Source organism: Physeter macrocephalus, chromosome 21 (genome assembly GCF_002837175.3).
Source record: "Physeter macrocephalus isolate SW-GA chromosome 21, ASM283717v5, whole genome shotgun sequence".
Lineage (NCBI taxonomy): Eukaryota > Metazoa > Chordata > Mammalia > Artiodactyla > Physeteridae > Physeter > Physeter macrocephalus.
In genome coordinates, this window is record NC_041234.1 from 47,155,466 (window position 1) to 47,179,927 (window position 24,462).

A 24,462-nucleotide genomic window follows, 5' to 3' on the forward strand; every position below is an offset into this window, starting at 1 on the left:
GCCAGCCCTCTCCCATCTCCCATCCAGCTCCACTCCCCCCATTTCTCACCTCTACCTCACACGCCACCAACCCTTACCCTGCGTCCTGACCATCTTCTGGCCTCATCCCTAACCCCCATCCCGGCACTGCACCTCTTGCCCTTGTCTCCTGCATGCCCCCTCACCCCTCGCATCCCTCACACCCCTCTCACTCTTCGCCTCTCTGATCCCCATCCCTCCTCCTGCCCCCCTTTCATCTTCTGGTCCCCTCTCCTCCTGTCCCCTTTCTCCCTCTCTGCTCTTTTTCTCCTTCCTGCCTTCTCTCCTCCCCACTCAGTGTGGACGTGTGTGTGTGCATGCACACATGCTTAGACACATAGACACACACACAGACACAATCTTCTTCATGGCGACTTCCCATCCTTCCCACAGGCTGGTGCCTGACTACTATAGTCACCATAGCAACGGGAACCTCCATGAAGGATAAACTGGTATCTCCTGAAGGTGGGGGCGGAGGGGAGTTAAGTGGAGGAAGGGAGCCCAGCAGCCTCCCACCCAGTCTCATGGTCTGACTGGAAGAGTCTGCTGAACACAGTGGAGGTAACGGTGAGGAAAGGGAAGACAGTGGGTGGGGCTGAGATTAAAGGAGAGTCAGGGATCTCCGAACACATCACAGGCATGAGAGGGTGCCTCTAAGCCATGTGGGTGCATGTTGGTCTCCTCCCCAGCCATCGGTGTCTCAGGGAAAGGGCACACCCACCCTTCGGTGTGTGGGTGCATATGTAGGATGACACCTTAGGCTCGAGGGTGGGAGTTTGCCCTAGAAATACTTCTCCCTCAGGGCAGTTCTTTTATGTTCCCACCCTGTGAGGCTGTTTACCTGCCCTGTGCCCTTGTAGACTGGGCATCAGACCTGCCCCCACCCCTACTGCCCCATCCCCAGCTCACGTCTCAGCCACATGTGGATTCCAGCTGCAGGTGTTTGCTGGAAAACCAGGGGCAGCTTCTGAGGGGGTTTAGACAAATGTGGGCCTCCAGGAGCACCATTCTCCAATGCTGAGCCGGGAGGCCTCTGGGGAATAGGTATGTTGTGTTCCTGGGGTTACAGGCGCACAGACCAGGGTATGTGCAGGGATGCTGGACCAGACTTTTCTCCCTGGGCATATGAGGGTGTTCAGAAAAGCCTGAATTTTTGATACCTCGAGCCAGGCAGGTACTTAGAGAGGAGAGCAAGGGCACCAGGTGAGTTGCAGCTGGCCCTGGTGAAGGAAGGAGTTGCCATGGAGTGACAGGAGCTGCCAGGACCAAAGCTCCTGTTTGAATGGATTCTGGAAAAAGGAGCTGGAATCTGAGCCACAAGTCTCTGGGCCAGAAGGTGAAGGCAGGCTGGTGCCAAAGAGCAAAGGGAAAGGGGAAAAGAAAACTGCCAGCTTTCAAGTGCCTGGGAGATGCCAGGGGCTTTATGTGTGTCCATGAACTCATTTAATCCTGATAATCATCCTAGCAGGCAGGTACTCTCATTATTCCCTTTTTACAAATGTGACAACTGAGGTTCAGTGAAGGAAAGTGACCGACCCATCCAGGCCACATAGCTAAAAGGTGGGAGGACTGCCACACAAACCCAGGTCTGTCTGTTCTTTCCCCAGTGCACACATGTATAAAGAAAATCTTAATAAACTCCCCCAGCTGTCGGAGGCAATGCCCAGCTGGCTCTTGAGAGTCTGGAGTGAGAAGCTGACGAACTGCAAGGGAAATCCAGCAGCACTTACTGGCAACTTGTACGGACCCCCTGGAGTGGCTCAGATCCAAAGTGGGGACCCACCAACATCCTCCTTGTTCAATAGCCCAGTCTCTTGTCCTTGAGCCCCAGTGATAATCACCAGTATCCTCTTGAGATTGTGACACAGGATGGGCGTGAGGAAAGGAAGTGTTTGCTCCCTCCTTTTTCTACAGGCTCTACCAAGGAGATAGGAGGAGCTGGGCTCCTCTTGCCTGGAAGGAGGGTGTCTGTTAGATTCTCAGCCCCAATCTGCTGGAAGGATCAACCAGGGCAGGAGAGGAGTAGGTCTCCTAGACAGACCTAGTGCAGGCCTGAGCCCTGCCCAGCAGCTGCTGGGAGAGCTGGGAGGGGAAACCGTGAGACCTTGTCATCCCAGAGCCTGTGGAGGCCTGGCTTGGGCTTTGGACACCCAGTTGCCATGCCAGGCTTTTGGTGAGCCCTGGCCTGGGATGGCGAGGCTTCTCTTGGAGGTAGAAGGAAGTGCCAATTCACCAAGCTCTGCCCGGAGAAGGACGAGTGGTGGTGGTGGGTGTTACCATTGTTTCCTGTCTTTGTATTTGGTTTCCAGAAGATAGCATGGCTACCTGGCTGATCTGTGAAAGGTGAGCATATCAGCTTAGTGTTGAACTCAACTAAAACTTCCAACCAGGTTAATCCTTCAGAGCTATTATAGACTCAGAATCTTTTAAAATTACCTTTTTTTCCAATTGCCAAAAAAATGGTCTCTGAGAAATTTTGGAAAATAGAAATATAACAGGAAAAAGGTCCCAGAGATGCTCTTACTGTTATAGTGTATTTCCTCCTAATATGTCTTTTTGTGGCATAGTTTTTTATTGTGGTAAAATATACGTAACATCAAATTTACCATTCTAACCATTTTTAGGTGTACAATTCAGTGGCATTAAGTATATTTGCAATGTTGTACAACCATCTCCACTATTCATTCCTAAAATGTTTTTATTCTCCTAAACAGAAACTCTTTACCCATTAAACAATAACTCTCCATTCCTCCCTCCCCCCAGCCCCTGGTAACCTCTATTCTATTTCCCATCTCTATGAATTTGACTATTCTGAGTAATTCATATAAGTGGAATCATACACTTTTTGTCCTTTCGTGTCTGGCTTATTTCATTAAACATAACGTTTTCAAGGTTCATCCATGTTGTGGCATGTATCAGTACTTCATTCTTTTTTATGGTTGAATAATATTCCATTGTCTGGATGTACCACATTTTTTAAATTCATTCATCTCTATGGACACTTGGGTTGGTTCCACCTTTGGACAATTATGAATAAAGCTGCTATGAACATTCATAGACAAGTTTTTGTGTGGACCTATATTTTCATTTTCTTCCACATTTTGGCCATTGTGAATAATGTTACTATGAACATTGGTATACAAGTATCTGTTTGAATCCCTGCTTTCAATTCTTTTGGTTATATACCCGGATATGGACTTGCTGGATCATGTGGTAATTCTATATTTAACCTTCTGAGGAACCTCCATACTGTTCTCTACAGCGCTGCACCATTTTATATTCTTATGAGCAATGCACAGGGTTCCAATTTCTCCACATTCTCATCAACATTTATACTTTTCCTTTTTTTTTTTGATAATAGCCACCCTAATAGATGTGACTATATATTTTTACATAGTTGAAATCATCCAGGTTTTTTACCCTGCTCTTTTTAACTTATTGCTAAAGTTATACTGAATATCTTTCCATGTAATTAGATAGTCACAAACCTCTTTTTTTTTTTTTTTTTTTGGCTGTGCCGCATGGCTTGCAGGATTAGTTCCCCTAGCAGGGATTGAACCTGGTCCCTTGGTAGTGAAAGCATGGAGTTCTAACCACTGGACCGCCAGGGAATTCCCACAAACATCATTCTTGATGAGCATGCAATATCCCATCCCATGAATTTAGTGCAACTTAGTTACCTAGTACCCTATTGTTGGATATTTACTTTCAACTTTTACTATTGTAAATAATGCTGTGATGGATATCTTTGTCCATAAATCTTTGTCAGATCTGTGATTCCTTTTTTTTTTAATAAATAGTATCTCAATCATTTTTTTTCTTATTTCTCTATTTTGCTGAGTTTCTTAAATCACAAAATAATGCACCTTCATTGTACCAAATCTAACAATACAGAGGTTTATAAAGAAACCTCTGTATTCTGCTTAGTAATCTTCCTGTTCCCTCCCCTCCCAGTCCCACTGCCCTGAGGTCACTGATGTTAACAATTTGGTGTGTATCCTTCCATCCCTCTCTGAGCTTACATCAACATTTGCACACAAAATGACTTTTTCTTTCCCTTGTTTTGCATACAAATGGAAGCATATACATTAATTCTTCAGGACGAACATTTGGAACTAGTCTTACAGAATCAAAGAGTATTAACCTTTCGAAAGCTTTTGACATACAAATTTCTTTCTTACCAAATTTCTTTCCAGAAGGCTGCTTCTAGTTTATACCCTTGCCAAAACTGTGAGACTAATTTACCACCCTTGTCTAATATTGATTATCATATTTTTTTAAACTTTACTAATTTATAGCTGAAAAGTGTTATAGCATTGGCTTGTAATTTGCATTCCTTAGGTCAAATTTTGTTTTTCTTGTTTATGGGTCATTTGTATTGCCTGTTTTGTGAATTGTCTGTCCATGTCTTGTGTTTTTATTATTGATTTGTATGTACTCTTTTATATGTATTAATGATTTTTTTTCTGATTACATTTGTGGCAGTTGTGTTTTTTTCCACTTATTATTTGAATCTTAGAGCTTGAAAGGAGGGCATGGGAAGGAAAGGAACTATCCCAGGCACATTTTATATACTTTATCTCACTTAATTCTTACATCTGTCTTGTGAAGTGCATATATATTTATCCCCATTTTACTTAGGAGAAAACAGGCTCAGAGAGGTTAAGTAACTGGCTCAAGGTCATCCAGCTAATAAGAGTTGGAGCTGGGATTTGAATCCAGGTCAAATCCAGGGTACCCAATCTGTACCAGTGTAATTTTACTATAGGTAAAGCTTTGTGCTAGTTGCTTTACAGACATCATTTACAGAAAGGTTAAGGATATGTGCTTTTATTATCTCCATTTTGCAGATAAGGAAAGTATAGATCAGGGAATTTAAGTAACTTGTTTGAGTTTTCATAACTGGTGAGAGCAAACCTGGGATTTGACCACAGGAATGTTTCAGGTTAAAGATGTTTGACCCTGTCTTCTCCCCATGCATGCTGCCTCCCTAGGGACCATCTTCTTGGATCCAAATTGAGACTCAGAGAGGGAGAGTACTTTGCTTACAGTCACATAGCAAATTAATGACTGAGTCCCTACCTCCTTACAGATGACTTGTCCAAGTTCATACAGCCAGTTAGTGGCAGAGCCAGAATCTGAACCCAGCTCTGGCTAACTCTCCACCTGACTGGAGCAAAGGCTTTTCGATGGAGAACATTTATGGAGCAAGCTGGGGAGAAGGAGCAATTAGATAGAGTGTTGTGGCTGCCCTGAAACCTTTCTGAAGGAATGGACTCTAGTATTGGAGTCTTCCAGGGCAAGGCAGTTACAGGAGCCCCTACGTGACAAGACATAGAACAGGAGAACTCATGTCCAAAGGCAAGAAGACCTTTCTACAAGGAGACAGCTGCCTTCCCATCACCAGTTGCCAAAGATCAGAGCAGGAACAGTTGCCTCTTTTCAACACTCCCAGGGTGTGTGTGTGTTTGTGCTCCCATGCATGCACACATGCATGCAATTAGAGGAAAGAGGAAAGGGAGTGCTTTGATGGGGGAATGGAAATGGTCACTTGTAGCTCCTAGTACCCAAGTATTCTTCCCCCGACACTTCCTTACAAAGAAAACTTTACTCATATTGGGAATGAACTGAATACACTGATTTTAGAAAATCACTCTCCCATCCAGTCCTAGAAATCTCTCCCCAACTTGACTTGAAATTCCATCAAAAAGATTTAAGTAACAATCTAATTACTTCAATGGTGATAGTGAAATGGAGGGACCATCCTAGGGGCCTGTGAGATGGAAAGTGCTCAGGAAATGGTAGCCACTATATATTATTATTGGCTGTGTGGCCTTGGACGAGCTTTTTTTTTTTAATTTATTTTGGGCTGCGTTGGGTCTTCGTTGCTGCGCGTGGGCTTTCTCCAGTTGTGGCGGGTGGGGGCTACTCTTTGTTGTGGTGCACGGGCTTCTCATTGCGGTGGCTTCTCGCGGAGCACAGGCTCTAGGCACATGGGCTTCAGTAGTTGCAGCATGCAGCCTCAGTAGTTGCAGCATGTGGGCCCTAAAGTGCGCAGGCTTCAGGTTGTTGCGGTGTGTGGGCTCAGTAGTTGTGGCTCACAGGCTCTAGAGCGCAGGCTCAGTAGTTGTGGCGCACGGACTTAGTTGCTACACGGCATGTGGGATCTTCCCGCACCAGGGCTCAAACCCGTGTCCCCTGCATTGGCAGGCGAATTCTTAACCACTGTGCCACCAGGGAAGTCCTGGACAAGCTATTTTAACTCTGGTCCTTCCTGTCCTCACCTGTAAATGTTTCTTCATCTCAGGGGGTGGTTTTGAGGATTCAATGAGTTAATAAAGGTCAGCTGCTTAGAACAGAGCCTGGCGTATGATAAGCACTTAAAAAATGGTAGCTATTATTATTTTCACCTTAATTAGATGTGTTTAATCTAAATGACTGCTTAATACTCAATTGAGATTGACAACACTTTCCCTTAGGAGAAGGGAAAGGTAATTTGGGAGCAGCAGGTGAAGTGTCTAGTGTGGAGGTGGAAGGTTAGGAGCCAGAAGGCAACTGGAGAGATTCTAGTGAATGAGAGCACGGAGATATGCTCAGGTAGGGGAGGGAAGAGCCAGAGATGGAAGGACTCCAAAGCCTTGATTTACCTCACCCCCAGAGACCAAGCACAACTAACAGGTCCTTTTATTAGGTCTCTCCCCAGCCTCTCATCTGTTTAGCAAGGTACTGTGTTTGGGGACAGGAGTAAGGTAGGGGCAAGGAGCTGGTTTCACAATGATCCCTGCAGGAAGCTGGAGATTTCTGCCTGAGCCTGGGCCCAGACTAGCAGTGTGTGCCCCCTGGGAGGGGGCAGCAGGATTTTATGCCAAACACATTTGTGTGCAGCTCAAATGACGCTATGGTTGTCATGTCACACTGGCACCATTTCTATGGTGGGTGGCCTGCACAGCTGTTGGGCACAGAGGCCCTCAAAGTTCCCCTCCTCTCATATGAGTTCTCTTTGGCTATGGGGCCACTCATTAATTCTGCTGGCCTGTTAAGCTGACCTGACCTAAGCTCATGCCCCAGACAGTGGTGATGGAGTAGACGATCCATGACTGGGCAATAGGGCCTGGGGTTTTGTGGCTGAGTCTGGCAAGGTTGGTCAGGTCAAGTCTTAGGGATTTTGTTTTGTTGTTTTTGAGGTTCATGGCTGCATATCAGTTTATATATTTATTTTATTTTCATTTTATCAAAGTAATATATGTTCATAATTTTAAAAGACATATAAGCTACATATATATAGTCACTCTTCAGAGTTAAACACTTGAAACTCTCTTAGCTTTTTCTTCTGATATTTATTGTCACATTTTTAATGGTGTGCTGATACTGCTATTTCTTGACTTTTCTGTTTGAAATATCTTTGTGCACACAAAGATACACACATATACGTATATACATGTATACACATATGTATATCTATTCTATATATAGATATATATTCTTGTAGCATCTGTCTTTTAAATGATATATAATGTAATATCTTTTAAATGATAAATATAGAGCTCATTGCTTATAATTAAAACAGAAGCCCTCTGCTCCAACCCTAAGCTTCACTCTTCAGAGTCAAATACTTCTAAACCTCTTAGCTGTTTCTTCTAATATTTACCTCCACATCTCTAAATGATATACCAATACTGTCATTTCTTGATTTTTTTTTCTGATTTAAATATGTACTGCCTTTTTATTTTTTTAGAGTGAGATTTAGCTCTCCTACTACCAGCAGCACTGTATGTGCACTCCCCTCATATATCCAATATTGTCATATCACAATTTCTGGTTTTAACAGTATTCCATATTTACATTATAAGGATTATAAATATTGTTCACAGCTGAGTCATGTAGAATACTGTGATTACATTTTCTTCCTTGGCCAACTTGTTTTCCTGGACTTAATAATTGCCTCTTTTTTTTCTATTTGCTTAGTTTTCTATGATTTTTTTTCTTTTTTCTTTTTTTTTTTTTTTTGGCTAATGCATCCCCAATTTCTCCATCAAAACTGTAAAATTCATGCAACACATTACATAACCCATTACTTTCACCCTTTTCTTGGAGGTCTCCACCTTACTCCAGTCTGGGCTAGTTGCTGGAGGCTTGGTTTTCAAGTGCTTGGATTTCAAGTACTTAGCAGGCATCTCTTCTGTATACCTAATTCCATGTGAAGTCCTGAGGGAAATACACAGATAAGACACAGTCCCTGTCCTCAGGGAGCCTACCATCTCAAGGATGTTTAATTCATTTAGATATCTTGCCAGAAGGCTTGAGCTCCTTCCAGGGACTTTGATCTAGGCTGTGTCTTTGATCCCACACTCCAGGCAGAAATTCCCCTCTCTATCTCCACTGAATTACCAAAAGAATACAATACAGTCTCACAGAGAGGAAATGTGGTCTTAGGCTGCATTAACAGAAACAGAGCTTCTAGGATAGGAGGGCTGATACTTCTACTTGACTCTGTGTTGATAAACTCTGTCTGGGGATTGCATTCAGTTGCAAGGGACATAGAAAAATAGGAACTTGTCTGAATAGGAACAACCAGGGTAGAACAGAGAACTGGAAACCACATCCCAAAAAATAGTTGAAAAACTAGTTTGGCTTCTTGGAAGAGTAGTCTACACATAGCTCTCTCCATTTTTCTTCCCTCACATTCCCTTTTAAATTGGCTTCAATTTGGTTTCTGCCCCCACTGCTCCACTGAAACTGATCTCACCATGATGAGACTGCCAGCATGTCCTCATCTGCTGACCACTCTTATTCTTTGAAACTCTCCTCCCCTAATTTATAGAATGCCACTCTCTTCTGTTTCTTCTCCAAGCTCTTAAACCACTCCCCCATCTTCATCAGATTCCTTTCTTCTACCTGCCCCTTAAATATTAGTGTTTTCCAGGGATCCACTGTTGGTCCTTTTCTCTGTGTGTTAATTTTCCCTAGGCAATATCCTCTACTTCCTTGGCTTCCACTATTGCTTTATCAGTCAGAGTGAGCCAGGTTACACTGTAGTAGCAAACAATTCCCAAATATCAGAGGCTTAACACAACAAACAGTTATTTCTTGCTCATAATACATGTCCAAAATAGGTCAGCAGGGAGCATCTGTTCATGATAGTCACCAAGAGACCCAGGCTAGTAAAAGGTCCATTTCAACACTGCTTCCACAGTCAGCAGCAGAGGCAAACTGTACTCCAGCTCTTAAAGCTTCTCCCCAGAAGGGATCCATGTCACTTCAACTCACATTTCATTGGCCAAAGTAAGTCTTATGGCCATGCCTAATTTCAAAGGGTGTGGGAAAGTATAGTCCTACTATGTTCCTGATGATTAACTCCTTAACCCTTAATGACTCCCAAACCTTTATTTCTAGCCCAGACCCTCCTTCTGAGCTCAGACCAAACCTTTATTTCTAGCCCAGACCCTCCTTCTGAGCTCAGACCATTGTGTCCAACTGCCTCCTTGACATTTCTACCTAGCCTAGTATATATTGGCCTATATTTCAAAGTCAGCATGACCAAAAACTGAATTCATCTTCTTCACCCCCAAATCTACTCCTCCTCCTGTTTTCCCTTCTTTAATGAATGAAACTACTATTCATCCTGCCACCCAAGCCAGAAACCTGGTATCCCCATCATCTCTCTTTCAGATTGTTGCAATAGGCTCCTAACTGGTCTCCCTACCTCCAGTCTTGATGCCTATGCTCCATCATCCACACTTTTAGAACATAAGTCTGAAAAGTTAGTCAGTGATAAGACTATCCTGTCACTGACTTAGAAGTGATAAGCAATCTTTTAAAAAGCAGTTATTTAAAATCCACTAAAGGCTGTCCGTTGCCTATAGGATGAAGCCTGGCTCCTCCTCGGCATGCAGAACATATCATAATATGTGCATGGCCTTCCTCCGTAGCCTCATCTCCCATCATGGCCCCCTTTGTACCCTCTAACTATGCCAAACTACTGACAGTGCCTGAATCTGGCACTGTTTCACACCTCCAGGCCTTTATACCTGCTTATTCCTTTGCTTTAAGTGCACTTATTCCTGCCCTATTCCACCCGGTGAACTTCTACCCATTTTTTCCAAGCCCCAACTCTAGCCTCTCCCACATGGAGATATTTTCCTGTGCTTCAGCCCTCAAAGCACCATTGATCCTTCCTCCCTTTATGCTATCATTGCACCAAGTATATACTGCTTATCACAGTGACTTCTAGTGATTGATGCACAAGGTTGTCTCTCCTGCTCCTTGAAGATAGCAATCTTGTCTTCCCTATCTCTATCATATATAGTTCCCCAGCACAGTGCCAGGCACTTGAACATGTTCAGAAATTGATCATTGCAGGAAAAAATGAATGGGAAGACCTGACCTGATTCAGGGAAGTTTACAAATACCTCCTGCAGGGCTGGCATGGGGACAGGAAATTTATGGTCCCAGAAGAGCTAGGAGGAGCCATGAGCAATGCCACAGAGAGGCATTATCTCAGCTCAAAAGGAGAAAGAACTTCTTTAACTGCGAGACTTGTCTGAAGATATGGGCTGCCCTAGGAGAGAGCGTGCGCCCTGTGACAAGAGGTGTGCAGTCAGTAGCTGGATAGCTTGTGGCAGTGACGTTGGGGTGGAAATTCCAACAGCAGATAGGGAGGTGGAGCTGTGATTCTCACAGTCCTTCCTATTCTCGAGTGGTCATGAACCTGCCTCCTCTGCTCACCTGATTGATCTGGGTCATCTAGGCTCCTTCAGAGAACTGCTCCTGCACTAGGGACACCACTTCCCCACTAACCAGGCTGCCCCTGGCCTTGGAGCAGGTGGCCTAAGAGGCTTGGAGGTGACTGGAGCCTCTGGAACTGCAGTGGCTCTGGGTTCTTATCCACCCCTCAAGCCATCTCCCCCGCCTTTCCTCCAGGCCAGGCCAGGCCACTCTGACTCATGACTGCTCATTCTCAGCAGCAGGAAAGCTGTTGCTTATTTTTACAGCCACTTAAGTAAAGCCATGTCATCCACCTGCATTTGCCCTGTAATGCCTCTCATCTCAGTCTGACTCTGCCAATCCCAAGGAACTACTCCCAGAGTTTTGTCCAAGATCTCCCTCCCCTGGGTTGGAGAGATTGACCTTGGCCTTACCCCGTTCTGACCCAACTCTCTGAAAGCCCAGAATCAGGAATAGGAGCGTGTGGCTCTTTTCAGACCTGCCCAAGGAGGTCCTTCATACAATGCTATGTGTATTGATGGATGCAGCACAAAGAGACATGGGATTAGTCACCAGAGTACCTCCCTTCTAATCCTGGCTTTATAGTTGATTTCTTGCATGTTTATGACTTGGCTGAACCAAATCCCTTTTCTGAGCCTCAGTTTCCACCTAGGTGAATTCTAGGGGCAGGGTGGTTATTTGTGTGCTGTGGACAGTGGGTTTCATTCCCAAGCTCAGCCCAGATTGACACTCTGCCTCCACGGTCTCTGCAGCTGCAGCTCCTGTCCAAGTGTCCCAGAAGTGCATTAGGAAAACAAACAGCGATGAAGAGGTCTGTAGGGAGGATTTGGATGGGGAAATAGGCCCTAGGGAGGGAAGCGAGTTGGAATCCAAGAAGGAAACTGCCGACTTCCTGGTTGGCAGGAACTGAAGCTCTCCTCTCTGGAGGGTTTTCCCGCCCCCTAGCCGAGGAGTCCAGGATGGCCTCCTCTTTCTAAACCCTCTGGCCCTGAGTCTTGGCTGTGGGCTGTGTTTGTAGGTACGCACTTGTATGCATTCCCGTTGCACCCTGGGGGCCAGGAGAAGTCACATGCTTCTTCCCAGAGGAGCATAGGGATGAGAATGCCCTGGCCAGGGCTGCAAGCCAGGGAGCAGGAAGGTAAGGCCCTCCAGGTCCTCCCACTCCTCCCCAAACTAGCAGCTGCAGAGCCCAGGATCGGTGGGGATCACCCTTGTCTTACCTGCTCCCATTTCAAGAGCGGTTTAAGGGACTTCCCTAGTGGTCCAGTGGGTAAGACTGCGTGCTCCCAGGGCAGGAGGCCTAGGTTCGATCCCTGGTCCAGGAACTAGATCCCACAGGTATGCTGCAACTAAGAAGCCCACATACTGCAACTAAAGATCCCATGTGCTGCAACTAAGACCTGGTGTGGCCAAAATCAATCAATAAATATTTTTTTTAAAAAGACATTATAAAAAAACAAAAACAGGGCTTCCCTGGTGGCGCAGTGGTTGAGAGTCCGCTTGCCGATGCAGGGGACACGGGTTCGTGCCCCGGTCTGGGAAGATCCCACATGCTGTGGAGCGGCTGGGCCTGTGAGCCATGGCCGCTGAGCCTGCGCGTCCGGAGCCTGTGCTCCACAACGGGAGAGGCCACAACAGAGAGAGGCCCGCATACCGCAAAAAAAATAAATAAATAAAAGGGTGGTTTAACAGCCCAGCCAGGAGGAGGGGTGGGATAGCCTTCTCAGCTTCTTTTTTGGGTTAATTGGTGTTCCCTCTAGTTACTCCCTGCTTCCTTCCCCTCCCAGTTCCCATAGCAACTTGGCTGTAGCAGCCAGAACTTGATTGAGCCGAGCGGTGGCCTGCTGGAGGTGGGGAAGGGGATTCTATAGGGAAAGGAGGGCACTTTCAGGTCAAGGCTTTCCACCCTACCCATCATCTGCTGCTACCTTGAGGGTCCAGGATGGTTAAGCTCAGAGGACAGGGCATGATGAAGAAGGCTTTCCTGCCAGGGCTGGAGTTTGAAGAGCCTGAAAGCCAAGAGCAGGCCTGGCTCTCCTCAGCTCTTCTCCCCTCCCCACGCTTGTGTCCTGCCCCCTGAGTTTGGAATGCAGTCACTGGTAGGATGGTCCAGTAGGAAGAACCCTGGAGTTAGAGTCGAGAAACTGGGTTTCAAGTTCCCTCTGCCACTACTTTATGTGACTGTAGAGAAGTCCTTCCCACCCTTTACTGGGCCTCAGTTTCCTCAGCTATAAAATGAAGCAGGGCTAAGTTCTCTGCATATTAATATTAACTGAGGTGTTTTGAAAAACTCTAGATGTGTGGGCCCCACCCACAAGGATTCTGACTGACTTGGTCTGGAGTGCAATGTGGGCCAAGCAGAAGCATTTTTAAAAGACTCTCTGAGTGATTCAAATATGCAGCCAGAATTGAGGAATTAGAGCAAAAGACCTCCGAGGGTCTCCCAACTGACTGTTGTCTGGTTCTGAGACATTTCTTCCTTGCCCTGCATGCCCCGCCTCCAGCCAGCCCCACAGCTCTCCGAACGCAGCTCTCCTGGCTCTTCCCCATCCTTATGGATGAGTGCCCAGGTCTCCTGCAACTGCCCAAGCAACCCGGTCCCCTCTGGCTCAGTCCTAACACTGATGAGATGGGGCAAGTGACTTAGGCCTGCCTAGGGAAGAGGGCTATGGAGACTAAGGCAGGCTTGCTGTCCAGGTGGTAGCCCTGAGAGCCAGACTTTTCATCTGAGGAGGACCCCAGCCCCTTTTTAAAGCACGTGGGCCAGGAATGACCTCAGCTGGCCATATGTGGGGCTAAGGAATTGGATTACCTCTCAGCCCTGTGTCACTCTACTTCCTCCATTCCTCTCACTAGTTCCTTGCCTGTTCCTGTCTTGCCACCCACAGGCCTGGTGTCCTCCTCAGGCAACCTGCTCGCCCACTTGTTGCCATGGTGACTCTGGGGCGTGGGGCTTGAGGGAGGGTCGTCTAGCTAAGGAGAAAGGCCTCCCTCCCGCTGTCAGGCCACCCCTCTCCCAGCCCCACCTCCCTCAACTCCCTCTCTCTCTCCCAGAGCAGAGGCGGGGAGTGCCTGGCCACCAGCGCCTGCTATTAGGCTAATTGCAGTTGCCTGGGAGGAGAGCTGGCCCTCCACTGCAGCCTCACCTGGGAGCAGGAATATTGAACCGGAAGAGCCCAAGGAGAATCCCGCAGGGGCCTCTGAACCCCAGCAGTGGAGGACTGGGCTGTTCCACACAATTCCGGGTGAGGGTGGGGGTGGACTCTGGGTCCAGGTTGCAGAGGTTGGGGCAGAGGCTGTGGACAGAGCCGCCTCTTGGCGCCCTGGGACCCACAAGATGGAGGGGGGGTGTCTCCAAGGTACTGGGGCCCTTAGCGTTAGGGATATCCTTTTTGTTTCCTGTCTTACTTTTCTTTCTGTCTCCCCCATCTCCTTCTGCTGTCTTATCCCTCTTTCTTATCTCGGCCTTCCTCTGTTCTCATCTTCTTTACCCCCCTTTATTCCCCTGCTGGCTCTTGAACCCTCCTCTTTCTTCCTCCGTCTTCCTTACCCCTCCTCTTCACAGCCCATCTTCCATGTCTCCTGTCCCCCACCCTGTTATCCCCTACTCTTTCTTACCCTTCATCTTCTCTCACCCTCACTGTACCCCTTTACCTCCCTTACACCCTCCATCTCTTATTCCCCTGCTTCCTCCCCAGTGCTGTTTTTTCCTACCCCCGCTATTACCACCATTTCTCACCCTCCAACTCCCTACTCTTTCTTCCCCTCTCTTTCTTCCTCCCCTCCTCCCTTGTGCCCCCAGACTCCACTGCCACTCTATCCAACCCCTGAACCCCTCTCCTACCCCTCTAGCTCCTTCTTCCCCTGCCTCTAACCTTTACTTGTTCCCTTCCATCTCCTTCCACTCCCTTCTCACTCCATTGCACATATCTTTTATCCCAATAATTTCACTCTTAAGAGTTTATATAAATAAAATGTAACACAGGTGTTCAAGAGAGGTGTGTACAGACCTACTCACCGAAGCATTGTTTGTGATAGTGGAAACCTGGAAATAACTTAAATGTCCATCCACGGGAGATAGGTATCCTTTGCACTTCATTCATATGAAACCGTTCTCCATTCTTTTAGCACACCATGCATGTGCTCACATCTGTACCTTTGCTTAAGCTGTTGCCTCAGTCCAGAATGCCCTTTTGTCTCATCTCTGCCCATCCCATCTAAAATCCTACTTTGAGTCCCAACTCAACTCTTTTTTTAAAAAAATATTTGTTTATTTATTTTTGGCTTTCTCGGGTCTTAGTTGTGGCATGCAGGATCTTTTGTTGTGGTGTGCAGGCTCTTCGTTGCGACACACAGGCTTCTCTCTAGTTGTGGCGCGTGGGCTCCAGAGCACGTGGGCTCGGTAGTTGCGGCCCTCGGGCTTAGTTTCCCCACGGCATGTGGGATCTTAGTTCCCCGACCAGGAATTGAACCCGCGCCCCCTGCATTGGAAGGTGGATTCCTAACCACTGGACCACCAGGGAACTCCCCCAGCTCAACTCATACCCTCACTGAAATCTTTCCCGGCTTTTCTATTTGCTTCACTCCAGTGGCCAGTGGTTTAACTTCTCTTATAGTATAGAAAATGTGCCATAGTTTCTAGTTAGATCTGTCTATCCATGAAACTGAAATTTCTTTGAGAGTAGGTACATGTCCTCATTTACTCATCTGGTTCATTCCATCAACAGACTTGTTTTTTTACATATATTGTGCTGAGTACTCAATATGGTCAACAAGACCGACCCACGTCTGCTTTCATGCATCTTACATTTTAGTGAAGTTGACAGAGAAAAACAAAACAAGGATGCAGACAAACTCATACTTGTGGTGAAGAAACATTTAAGAAAAAGAATAATGAGGGGGCATTCTCTAACTAGAGTGGTCAGGGAGACCCTCTCTGAGGAGGTGACTTTTGAACTGAGGCTTCAAAGTTGAGAAGGACCTAGCCAGGCCAAAAGTGGGGGGGCAGGGGGAAGAGCATATCAGGCCAAGAGAACAGTGTGTGCCAAGGCCCCAAGGTGGGAAGAAGTAGGGCATGTTCAAGGAAAAGAAAGAAAACCTCAGCGTGTGGAGCATTATGAGCCGTATGGGAGAGGTAGAAAATGAGGTTGGAGAGACAGACAGGGGCCAAGTTATGCAGGGGTTTAAAGTCTGTGGTCGAAAGTTTGGGTTTTATTCTAAATGCATTGAAGGGTTTGAAGCAAGGGAGTAACATGATCGAATGTCATTTTGAGATCGCTCTTACTCCTGTGTAAACAGTGCATTGGAAAGAGCAAGAGTGGAGGTGGGGAGGCCACATAGGAGACTGTTGTCCAGGTGACAAATGACAGTGCCTGCACAGAGTCGTGGAAGTAGAGGGAGAATTGGCATGCCTTGCTGATGGACTGCGTGTGGGGATGCTGGCAAAGAGAGGAGTGATGGCTGACACCTAAGTTTCTGGATTGAATACCCAGGTGGATGGTCATGGCACTTAACCGAAGTGGTCAAGACTCAGGTATGTGGGCAGATTTGGAGTAAAAAAAAACAGGAACTGAATTTTAAGATTTAGAGCATGTTAAATTTGAGAAGCCAGTGAGATATCAAATCTGTGTTCCTCAGGGGGGTAACTTGCACCACAACCCACTACCACCCACCACTACCACGCCCCTGCCCCCACTTTGGAAAAGGCCAGTGTGGGATTACATTGCCCAAGTCCATGTTCACAGTGGAGTTATTTGTATTTGAGTGTAAATGTTTAAAGTCTGTGTAAGAAGCTCTGACCACGTTGCTCAGAGTGTGGTTGAAAGGCCTCTGGCCGCAGAATGACCTGGACCCTTGTTCCAAAGGCAGATTCCTGAGCCCACCTCAGTCCTCTTGAAGCTGAATTGGAGGGGGCCATCTGCCTTTTTAACAAGTGTCCCAGGGGATTCTGAGGCACACTGAAGTCAGAGAACCATCGCTACAAGGAGCAACTATGGGAAGGTGCCCCTGAAAATATGAAGAATGGATGTGGGCAGGGCTCTGGGCATCCTGTTAAAATGCAGGTGTGACTTGTCAAGTCTGGGGCAGGGCCTAGGATTATGCACTTTTCACAAGCTCCAAGTGATGGTGATGCTGCTGGTCCAGGTCCACACTTTCAGTAACAAGGAGTTAGATCAGTGGTTCTCAATGGGAGATGATTGCCACATATCCCCACCCAGGGGATATTTGGCAATGGCCAGAGACATTTCTTGGTTGTCACAATGAGGAGGGGGAGGATGCGACTGGCAACTACTGGGTAGAGCCAAGAAATGCGTCTCAATATTCTATAATGCACAGGACGGCCCCCACTACAAAGAATCATCCAGTCCAAAATGTCAGTAGTGTTGCCGTTGAGGAACTCTGGTCTTGATGATAGCCAAAGAGTATAGAGCAGGAAACCTTTCTTAGCCAGGATCAAGTGCCTGGTGGAAATGGGCTAGATGAGGGGCAGGACGTATACCCATGAAGTGAAACGGCCAAGCAAAGTTTCCAAATGAAATGTGGTGTCTGCTCCACTCCAGGGCAGACACCAACAAGACAGAGCATGGGTTAAGTAGAGCTTGAAGGCACATGTGGTGCTTGGTAAGGCAGATTCCTGTTTTTATTAAAAATAACGCCTCACATGTGTATTGCACTATAGAATTTACAAAACATTTTCGTATGTGTCATATTATTTGATCTACACAGCACCCTAATGAGGCAAAGCAAAGATTATCCTCTCCATCTCTTTTCTTGAGTTTAGAAACTTAACACCATCAACCAAAGAAATGTTTGCTGAGTTGAATGGAAGTGAAATTTACCTCAATATAGGTGACCTCAGACAAGTCAGGACATCTCTTGGGACCAGCTATAAAATGGTATGGTTGGATGGGCCTCTTCCAGCTCTGATATAGGAGTCATTTTGTGATTCTTACCAATGAACAAATTCAAAGTCTTGGATGACTGCAGACTGGGGACTTGGGAGTTCTGGCTATGAAATGGGAGATTTTTTAGGGTAGGAGGTAGTGGTCTTGACCCAAACCCTTCTTTCCCACCCCCTGGATCCTGGGGTTGGGTAGGTGAGCACACCGTACCCTCCCCCTATAGAGTACAGGTACACCCCTCCTCATCCCTCTCCTCTGAGGCGGAAAGGGGCTGGCGCCTGGGCTGATGCTTTTTCCTCTCCCTACAGGCTGTCTACAAGGCCTGGCTGTGCTCAGAATACTTCAGCGTGACCCAGCAGGAATGCCAGCGCTGGGTGCCCTGCAAGCAATACTGCCTGGAGGTGCAGACCCGGTGCCCCTTTATCCTCCCTGACAATGAGGAAATGGTGTACGGAGGGCTCCCTGGCTTTATCTGTACAGGTAAAGGCAGGGCCCTGGGGGGAGGGAGGAGGCCAGGGGCCCAGAGCAGGCACCAGGTCGGGGCTATGGGAGCAGGGAGGACAACAGGGAAGTTGGGTCAGGAGAAGGTTAGTGGCTGCAGGAGTAGGTAGTGAGGCCCCAGGTTGGGATGGGGCAAAGTGGAATAGGGGGAGAGAGCAGAGTGGCCATCTGTATCCAAAACATACCTGGCCAGGGAGTTATCCCAGAAAAACTGTCTGGGGTCCCTGGAAGATGTGTCCAGAAAGGGACGGTGCTAAGGGGCAGGGGGAAGAGTCTTGGGAAGGACTACCAGAGCAGCCCCAGCTTTGACAATCACCTCTCTCAGAAAGGCGTAGCCAGCAGCCAGCCCCCTTAGCACCCTACCCCGCCTTGCTTATCCATTGGCAGGGTTGCTGGATACTTCGCCAAAGCGGCCGGAAACCAAGTGCTGTGATGTGCAGTGGGTCTCCTGTGAGTCGGAGAAGAAGAAGTTCAAGGAGTCTGAAGCCCCCAAAACCCACCACCAGCAATTCCACCACTCTTACTTCCACCACTACCACCAACAGTACCCCCACTACCACCCCCGCCACGACCCCCCAGGCCGCCTCAGCCACAATCCCTCCCTGCTGCCGGTCTCTGGGGGCTCCCGCCTCAGTCCCAGCAGGATCCGGCTCTACGTCCTTGTTCTCATGCTCCTCCATACCATGGTGTCCTTCTCCAGCGGCCAGGGTGGTGGGGGGCCGGGCCTGGAGGCGCTGCCTGCCCTAGACGAGGGCCTGACTCGGGAAGAGTGACAGCAAGGAGGGAGATCAGACCTCCACCACACACCGACATCAGCTCCAGCGCCCCCCCTCCCAGGGGGAGGGGGAGGGGGCCCCTCCCAGGGGAGGTGTAGGACCAGGTGGGGGGTGGGGTAAATGGGGCAATCACACATCGCCCCCTACCAACCCCCACTCCAAAAGCAGCTCCAACAGAACCGCCAGAGGGCCCCAGGGAGCTGCAAAACTCATCCGGGAGAAAAAAGGCAGGAGCAGCAGGTGCCCCCCTCCCAGGCCCCCATCTATGGGGCTTAGCCAAAAAAAAAGGGGGGAGTGGGGGGTGGAAATGCCCACCGCCACTGAGAGCCGACCCCAAAGAAGGAGGCTGCTTACCCAGCCTTGGCCCTTCAGGTAATGTTGGGGGGCACAGAGGGGAGAAGCTCTTTCCCCCCTCCGCATTCCTTTTGTTGCCACGATCCTTAATTCCCTCCTGCCCACACCCCTACAGGCAATGGCAGACGACGCAGCGGCCCTCCTCCCGCTCCAGCGCACCTTGTCCCATGTGGGGCCGCCACAGGGAAGGGCCAGGCTGGGACATGAGGTGTACGCAGTTGCAGCTGGGTCAGGGCCCCAGTTAAGCTGTGCCCCAGCACCCTAGGCGATGAGGTATAGGAATGGGGTGCAGAACGAGTGGCGGGAGAGAGCAGAGACAGGGAAGAGGGAGAGGAGAGGAGAGACGTGAGCAGAGGGCTTAGAGGGATGGCTCAGTGGGCTGTCACCACCTGGCTTTGGGGAGGCAGATGATCAGTGTTGACGCAGGCTCGAGGACACGTCCCCGAATCAGAAAGGGCTGTGTAAGGAGCCCTCTGGAGAAGGCCTGCGTTCTTGGGCCTTGAAACAGAAGGCTGAGGGCACATGGTCAGACTGCCGCTGTCTGAAGGGCCATATCTTACAGAAGGTGCACACACTCCCAAGGGCCACTCTTGCCCTGGAGATCTTGGCCTTGGGGCCAAAGACGTTTCCATTTCTGATCTCCATGGGGAGGAGGGACTTAAGCCCAAGAGGGTCAGGCCTGGCCTGGGTCCCCAGACTCCCCCATCTCGTCCTAGCCCAGGCCTCCATGAAGGAAACCCTGGTGGCGTTGCCCCAGAGCTTTCCAGAGATGAGCCTCCCCCATCCCCAGCCTGCCCCCATCCCCAGCCTACCAAAGAGTATTCATCCCTTCTCATCCCTGACCCCGTGGGTTACTATCCCAATTGTGGAACCACCAGACTGCTCCTCACCCTGTAGCAGGTCCCCTAATCCAGCCACCCCTGCCCCTAGCTGGAGAAAGTCCAGAAACTGGCAAGAGGAACTGCTAAATAAAGACGATGTGCTGTGGTCCCTTGGTTGAGAGACTTGAAGTGTTTAGTCAGGCTAGAGAGCTGCACGAGAGAAGAGGCCTGGAGAGCCCCTTGGGGGCCGTTAGCCTTGTGCCGGTCTCCTAGGAGTGGGAGGCCACATGGCCTGGGACATCTACAAGCCAATAGGAGCAGACGAGAAAGGAAGCCACAACTGTGTTCCTGGGACAGGCCAAGTGGCTTTCAGTGCCAGAAGGGCCTGTGTCCTGGGATGCAATGCCAGTGAGTTAAGGGGAGGGGTGGGCCTGGAGCTGCATTAGAGGAAACCAAAAGGGGGAGGGGGAGGGAACAGCTGGAATCGGCTGGCTGGGGGATAAATGGGAAACCTCACTAGTAGAGAGGGAATCATTCAAGGGCCTCAGCTGGGTCCCCAAATAGGCTTTGTGAGACCAGGGAGTCCTTCCCTGCCAGTTTTCTCATTTCTCACAGCGTGTTCCCCTCCCCCCCCCCCGCCCAGCCCTGTGCCCTGCCCACACACTCCATGTTTGGCCTTCAGCATTTCAGGCCTAGCCACATACCCCATCCCTAGAGTGCTCTTTTCAGCTGGGGAGGGGAAGAGGTGCTGGCTCCTTTCCAGAGATGCTTCTGTAGATGTGAGAGACCCTATGTACTGCCTTGTAACTCCTGCATCCTCAGGAGGGGAAAAGGGACTGGGAAGTAAAGGGGGACCTTAGGACCCCAGGGAATGGACCCTTGGAGACTCCCATCCCCTCTTCCTCCTCACCAAGTGCCCAGGAGACCCCTGGCTCAGACCAGCCCAGGGCCTTGCCCAGTGGCAGGGGAAAGGGGCACCTCACTCCACCTCGAAGTCATTTGACTGTCCCCATCCACCCCACTGCCCAGATCTTCCACCACCCCTCCAGCTGCCCCTGCCGTTCGTCACAGGCAGCAGAGCTGGGCAGCTTTCTTACACCATTTTATACACTGTGCTTCATGAGTAGGACTTTCTTGCACTAGTTCCTATGACTGAGCCTCCAAGCTGGATTCCTAGTAGTCCCCGTCCCTTCCTCCCTCACCTGGCTATGGTTCAGTTGTCGCCCTTCCCCTGCCTCTGTGTTTCGGTGAGAGTCTCTGTATGTGTACCGCTTTCTGTTTTGTTGCATTGTGGGGCAGAAGCCTCTCTGCTCTTGTTTAACCCCATAAAGAAATAAATGGTAAGACTTGATGATAACCTTCCCTTCATGGTTTTGTTCTGTGGCATCAAAAATTGCCCAAGGAAAAAGTCTATGGCTTGGGGAGGAGGCGGGACCAGAGGATGCTGAACCTCTGTGCCACCGCTTGTTGGCTCAAGTCTCAGAAAAAAAGGGGAAACTCTGTAGTAGGCCATTCTAGAGAAGGAAATCCAAACTCAACCCCCTGCAGGGATCAGGCAGATAAGTGTGAGTGAAGGAGGTGGGCTGGGCTGGGCTGAAGTATGGACGCCAAGGCTGGAAGTGGTGACAAGTGCAGGGTGTGGGTGTCTACAGGGGCAGCTCAAGCCCAGGATTGACTTGTGGGAATGTGGGCCCAGCGTTGCCACGTCTTCTCATTCTTCAAGGGACATCAGGACTCGAGATTTTTACGTGAAGCCTCTAATTTCAAAATGTTGGCTCAAGTCTAAAAAAATCCCACATACCTCTGTGTGGGCTAAATACGTCTGCAGGCCCCACATGGCCTGGGGATTAGCAGCTTTTCTTTTCACCTTCGTCACGGCCTTTGCTTCTAGTCTCCCAGCCTCATCTCTCGCACTCTGCCTCACCAGGCCCATCTTCCTATCCCAGGCAGGAAGGCGCTTGGGGAGCACAGGAGAGGTGACAGACAGAGCCCTCCACCACTGCCAACCTTCTCACATACCCAGGAGAGGGGAGAGCATGAGTTGGGAGGGAATCTGGTGTCCTCACTGAGCTGCTGAATTCCTTCACTGAGAAAACCCAAGTCCCTCAACTCCCCAGAAAGCAGCAGAGCACGGAGTTTAGGGCGTGGTCTCTGGAGCCCGAGTGTATGAGTTCACGACTTGGCGTGAGTTCCTTGACTTTCTTGAGCCTTAGTGTCCTCATCTAGCAAAAGGGTTATTGTGAGACTTAGATGATGGACATAAAGCGCTTCGCACAACAGCTGGCATGAGGGAGCCGCTCAACTATTGATCGTTATTATTGTCATCGGTCACCCAGTCTTTCTTCTCTTTCCTTGACCTCCACCTAAAACAGTCACCAAGTTCCGTCAATTCTCCCTGTGTAACATGCGTCAAATCCTTCCCCTCCTTTCCACCCGCTCCCTCTCAGCCGCTTCAGGCCCTCAGCAGCTTTTGCCTGGACTACTACAATACCTCCCAATTAATCTCTTGTTCAATTACTCCAATTTCGATCCATCTTCCCCAGCACTGCACACTTCGGCACTTAGGAGGCACGCCATAAATATTTTGTGAAAGAACTGCTGCCATAAAGCACACATCTAATCTTCCCAAAGGGAACATATTACACCTGTGATCAAAAACATCAGATGGTTCCACATTGCCTGTAGAATCAAGTGTAAACTTCTCGGCATGACTTTCAAGGCTCTTTGGATTCCGATCCCATCCTACCAGTCTGAGGCTGTCACACACTCCCATCCCACCTTTCACTGAATGAGCTCTGTACCTTCTCACCTCCTGCCCTTGGATCACATGGTTTCTTTTCCCCAGGATGTCCTCTCTCCATCTCTGTCCATCACTGCCTTTCAAAGTCCATCTCAAATGCCACCTCTGCTGTGAAGACTTGCACATTCCCCCTCTCCCAAGCTGAACACTCTCTTGTCCTCTTCAGTACTTTTGTAACACTTTGTACCTTAATCATGGTACTTATCACATCCTGCCTGTATTCGGCTTATTCATTCATTCAAAACATACCTATCGAGCAAAGACTGTAAGTCAAGCACTATGCTGGGTGCTGGGAATAGCAGTAAAATACAGACACGTTATAGATCCACAAGATAACATGATGTCGTGTGTTCAGCAACCATCATATGCTTACTATAACGTTCAAGTTTTTGTCTCACCACATGTCCATGAGGGAGCCAGGCTCTCTTGGCCTTGAGCATAGGAAAGAGAGGCAAGGGACTGGAGGAAGCTATATACCCACAGTGCTAAGGGAGTAAAGGGCACAATGGCTGTGCCAAGGAAGTGACCCTACCAGCCACACGTTGCCCTTTGACTCCTGGATTTTGCCCTGCAGCTGCTCCTCTGAGCGACCCCTTCACGCGCTGGGCCTAAGCCCTGGTGCTCTCCCTTCAGGGCAGTCCAACTGCAGGCAGCCTCAGTCTCTTCCAGCCTCAGCATGTGCAGGAGGGGTGGCGGCAGTGACTCACACCCCTGGCCATGCAACAGAATCACCTGGAGAGTTTCCGCTCTGGTCCCACCAGCAGAGATTCGGATTGAATTAGCACAGGTTGGGATCCCAGCTTCAGTATTGTTTAACAAACTCCACAGGAGATTCTAATGTGCAGCCAGGCTTGCCAATCACGGGATGAAGAGATGGCTGGGGCTATGTGAAGTCCTTGTTATTCTCAGATAAGTGGTGCTAGAAAAAGGCCACTTACAATGAGTCCATTTGAAGTGGGGACCAACATTTCACAATAGAGTGGGGGAAAAGGAGGAAAGGGTTTGACTGGGACTTTATCTTGGAAAATAAAATTGGAAAGGTGAAAAAAATTTTGTTTAAATTTAGAATGTGTAAATAATTGCAAATATGCACTAATTCTTAGAATGGACAAAGAATGAATCAAGCATTGGGGGGTAACAATTTTCCTGACTGACATGCATGACAACACAATATTGACTTCTGCCACACAATCATAAAGAGTTTTTTATTTTTCCAAAATTAGAGAGCTTCTTCAATTATCCCAAGGACCTCGTGTAATCCTTTGAGAGTTGAATCATTCTCTTTGAAGCCTTGATCCTGTCATTACCCAAGTCAATTTTCTCTTCTGCTGGTGGTAACTGGTCTCTCTCTGCCAAATTCCATTTATGAATGACTCCACATGACGTTAGAAATGGTCTTCTACGTCACTTTCATTGACTTCATGAAACCCTATATCTTTTTCAAGACCTTCAGTTTCACTCTGAAATATATTTGCATTGTGTAATACTAGCAATTAACAAGAGGCTGAAAAAGACCTTAGCATAATGGGTTTGGATAAACTGTATTAGGCTGTGAAATGGGGGGG

General features: G+C 48.5%; 1 protein-coding gene across 2 annotated transcripts in view; it reads left to right on the forward strand.

Moving 5' to 3' along the window:
• Positions 1-20,504, forward strand: part of NALF2 (NALCN channel auxiliary factor 2) — a 26,563-nt gene extending 6,059 nt beyond the window's left edge. Inside the window, exons 2-4 of one of the 2 annotated variants that reach the window (XR_003677962.2) lie at positions 17,954-18,125; positions 18,534-19,294; positions 19,392-19,406. Coding sequence is in view for 1 of the 2 variants with exons in the window: in XM_024116562.3 (XP_023972330.1) it covers positions 17,954-18,125; positions 18,534-18,919 (558 nt within the window). In the remaining variant the exon portion in view is untranslated. Of the gene's footprint in view, positions 1-17,953; positions 18,126-18,533 lie in introns of both variants that reach the window. The other variant, XM_024116562.3, reaches the window with a different exon arrangement.
• The last annotated feature ends 3,958 nt before the right edge of the window (positions 20,505-24,462 follow it).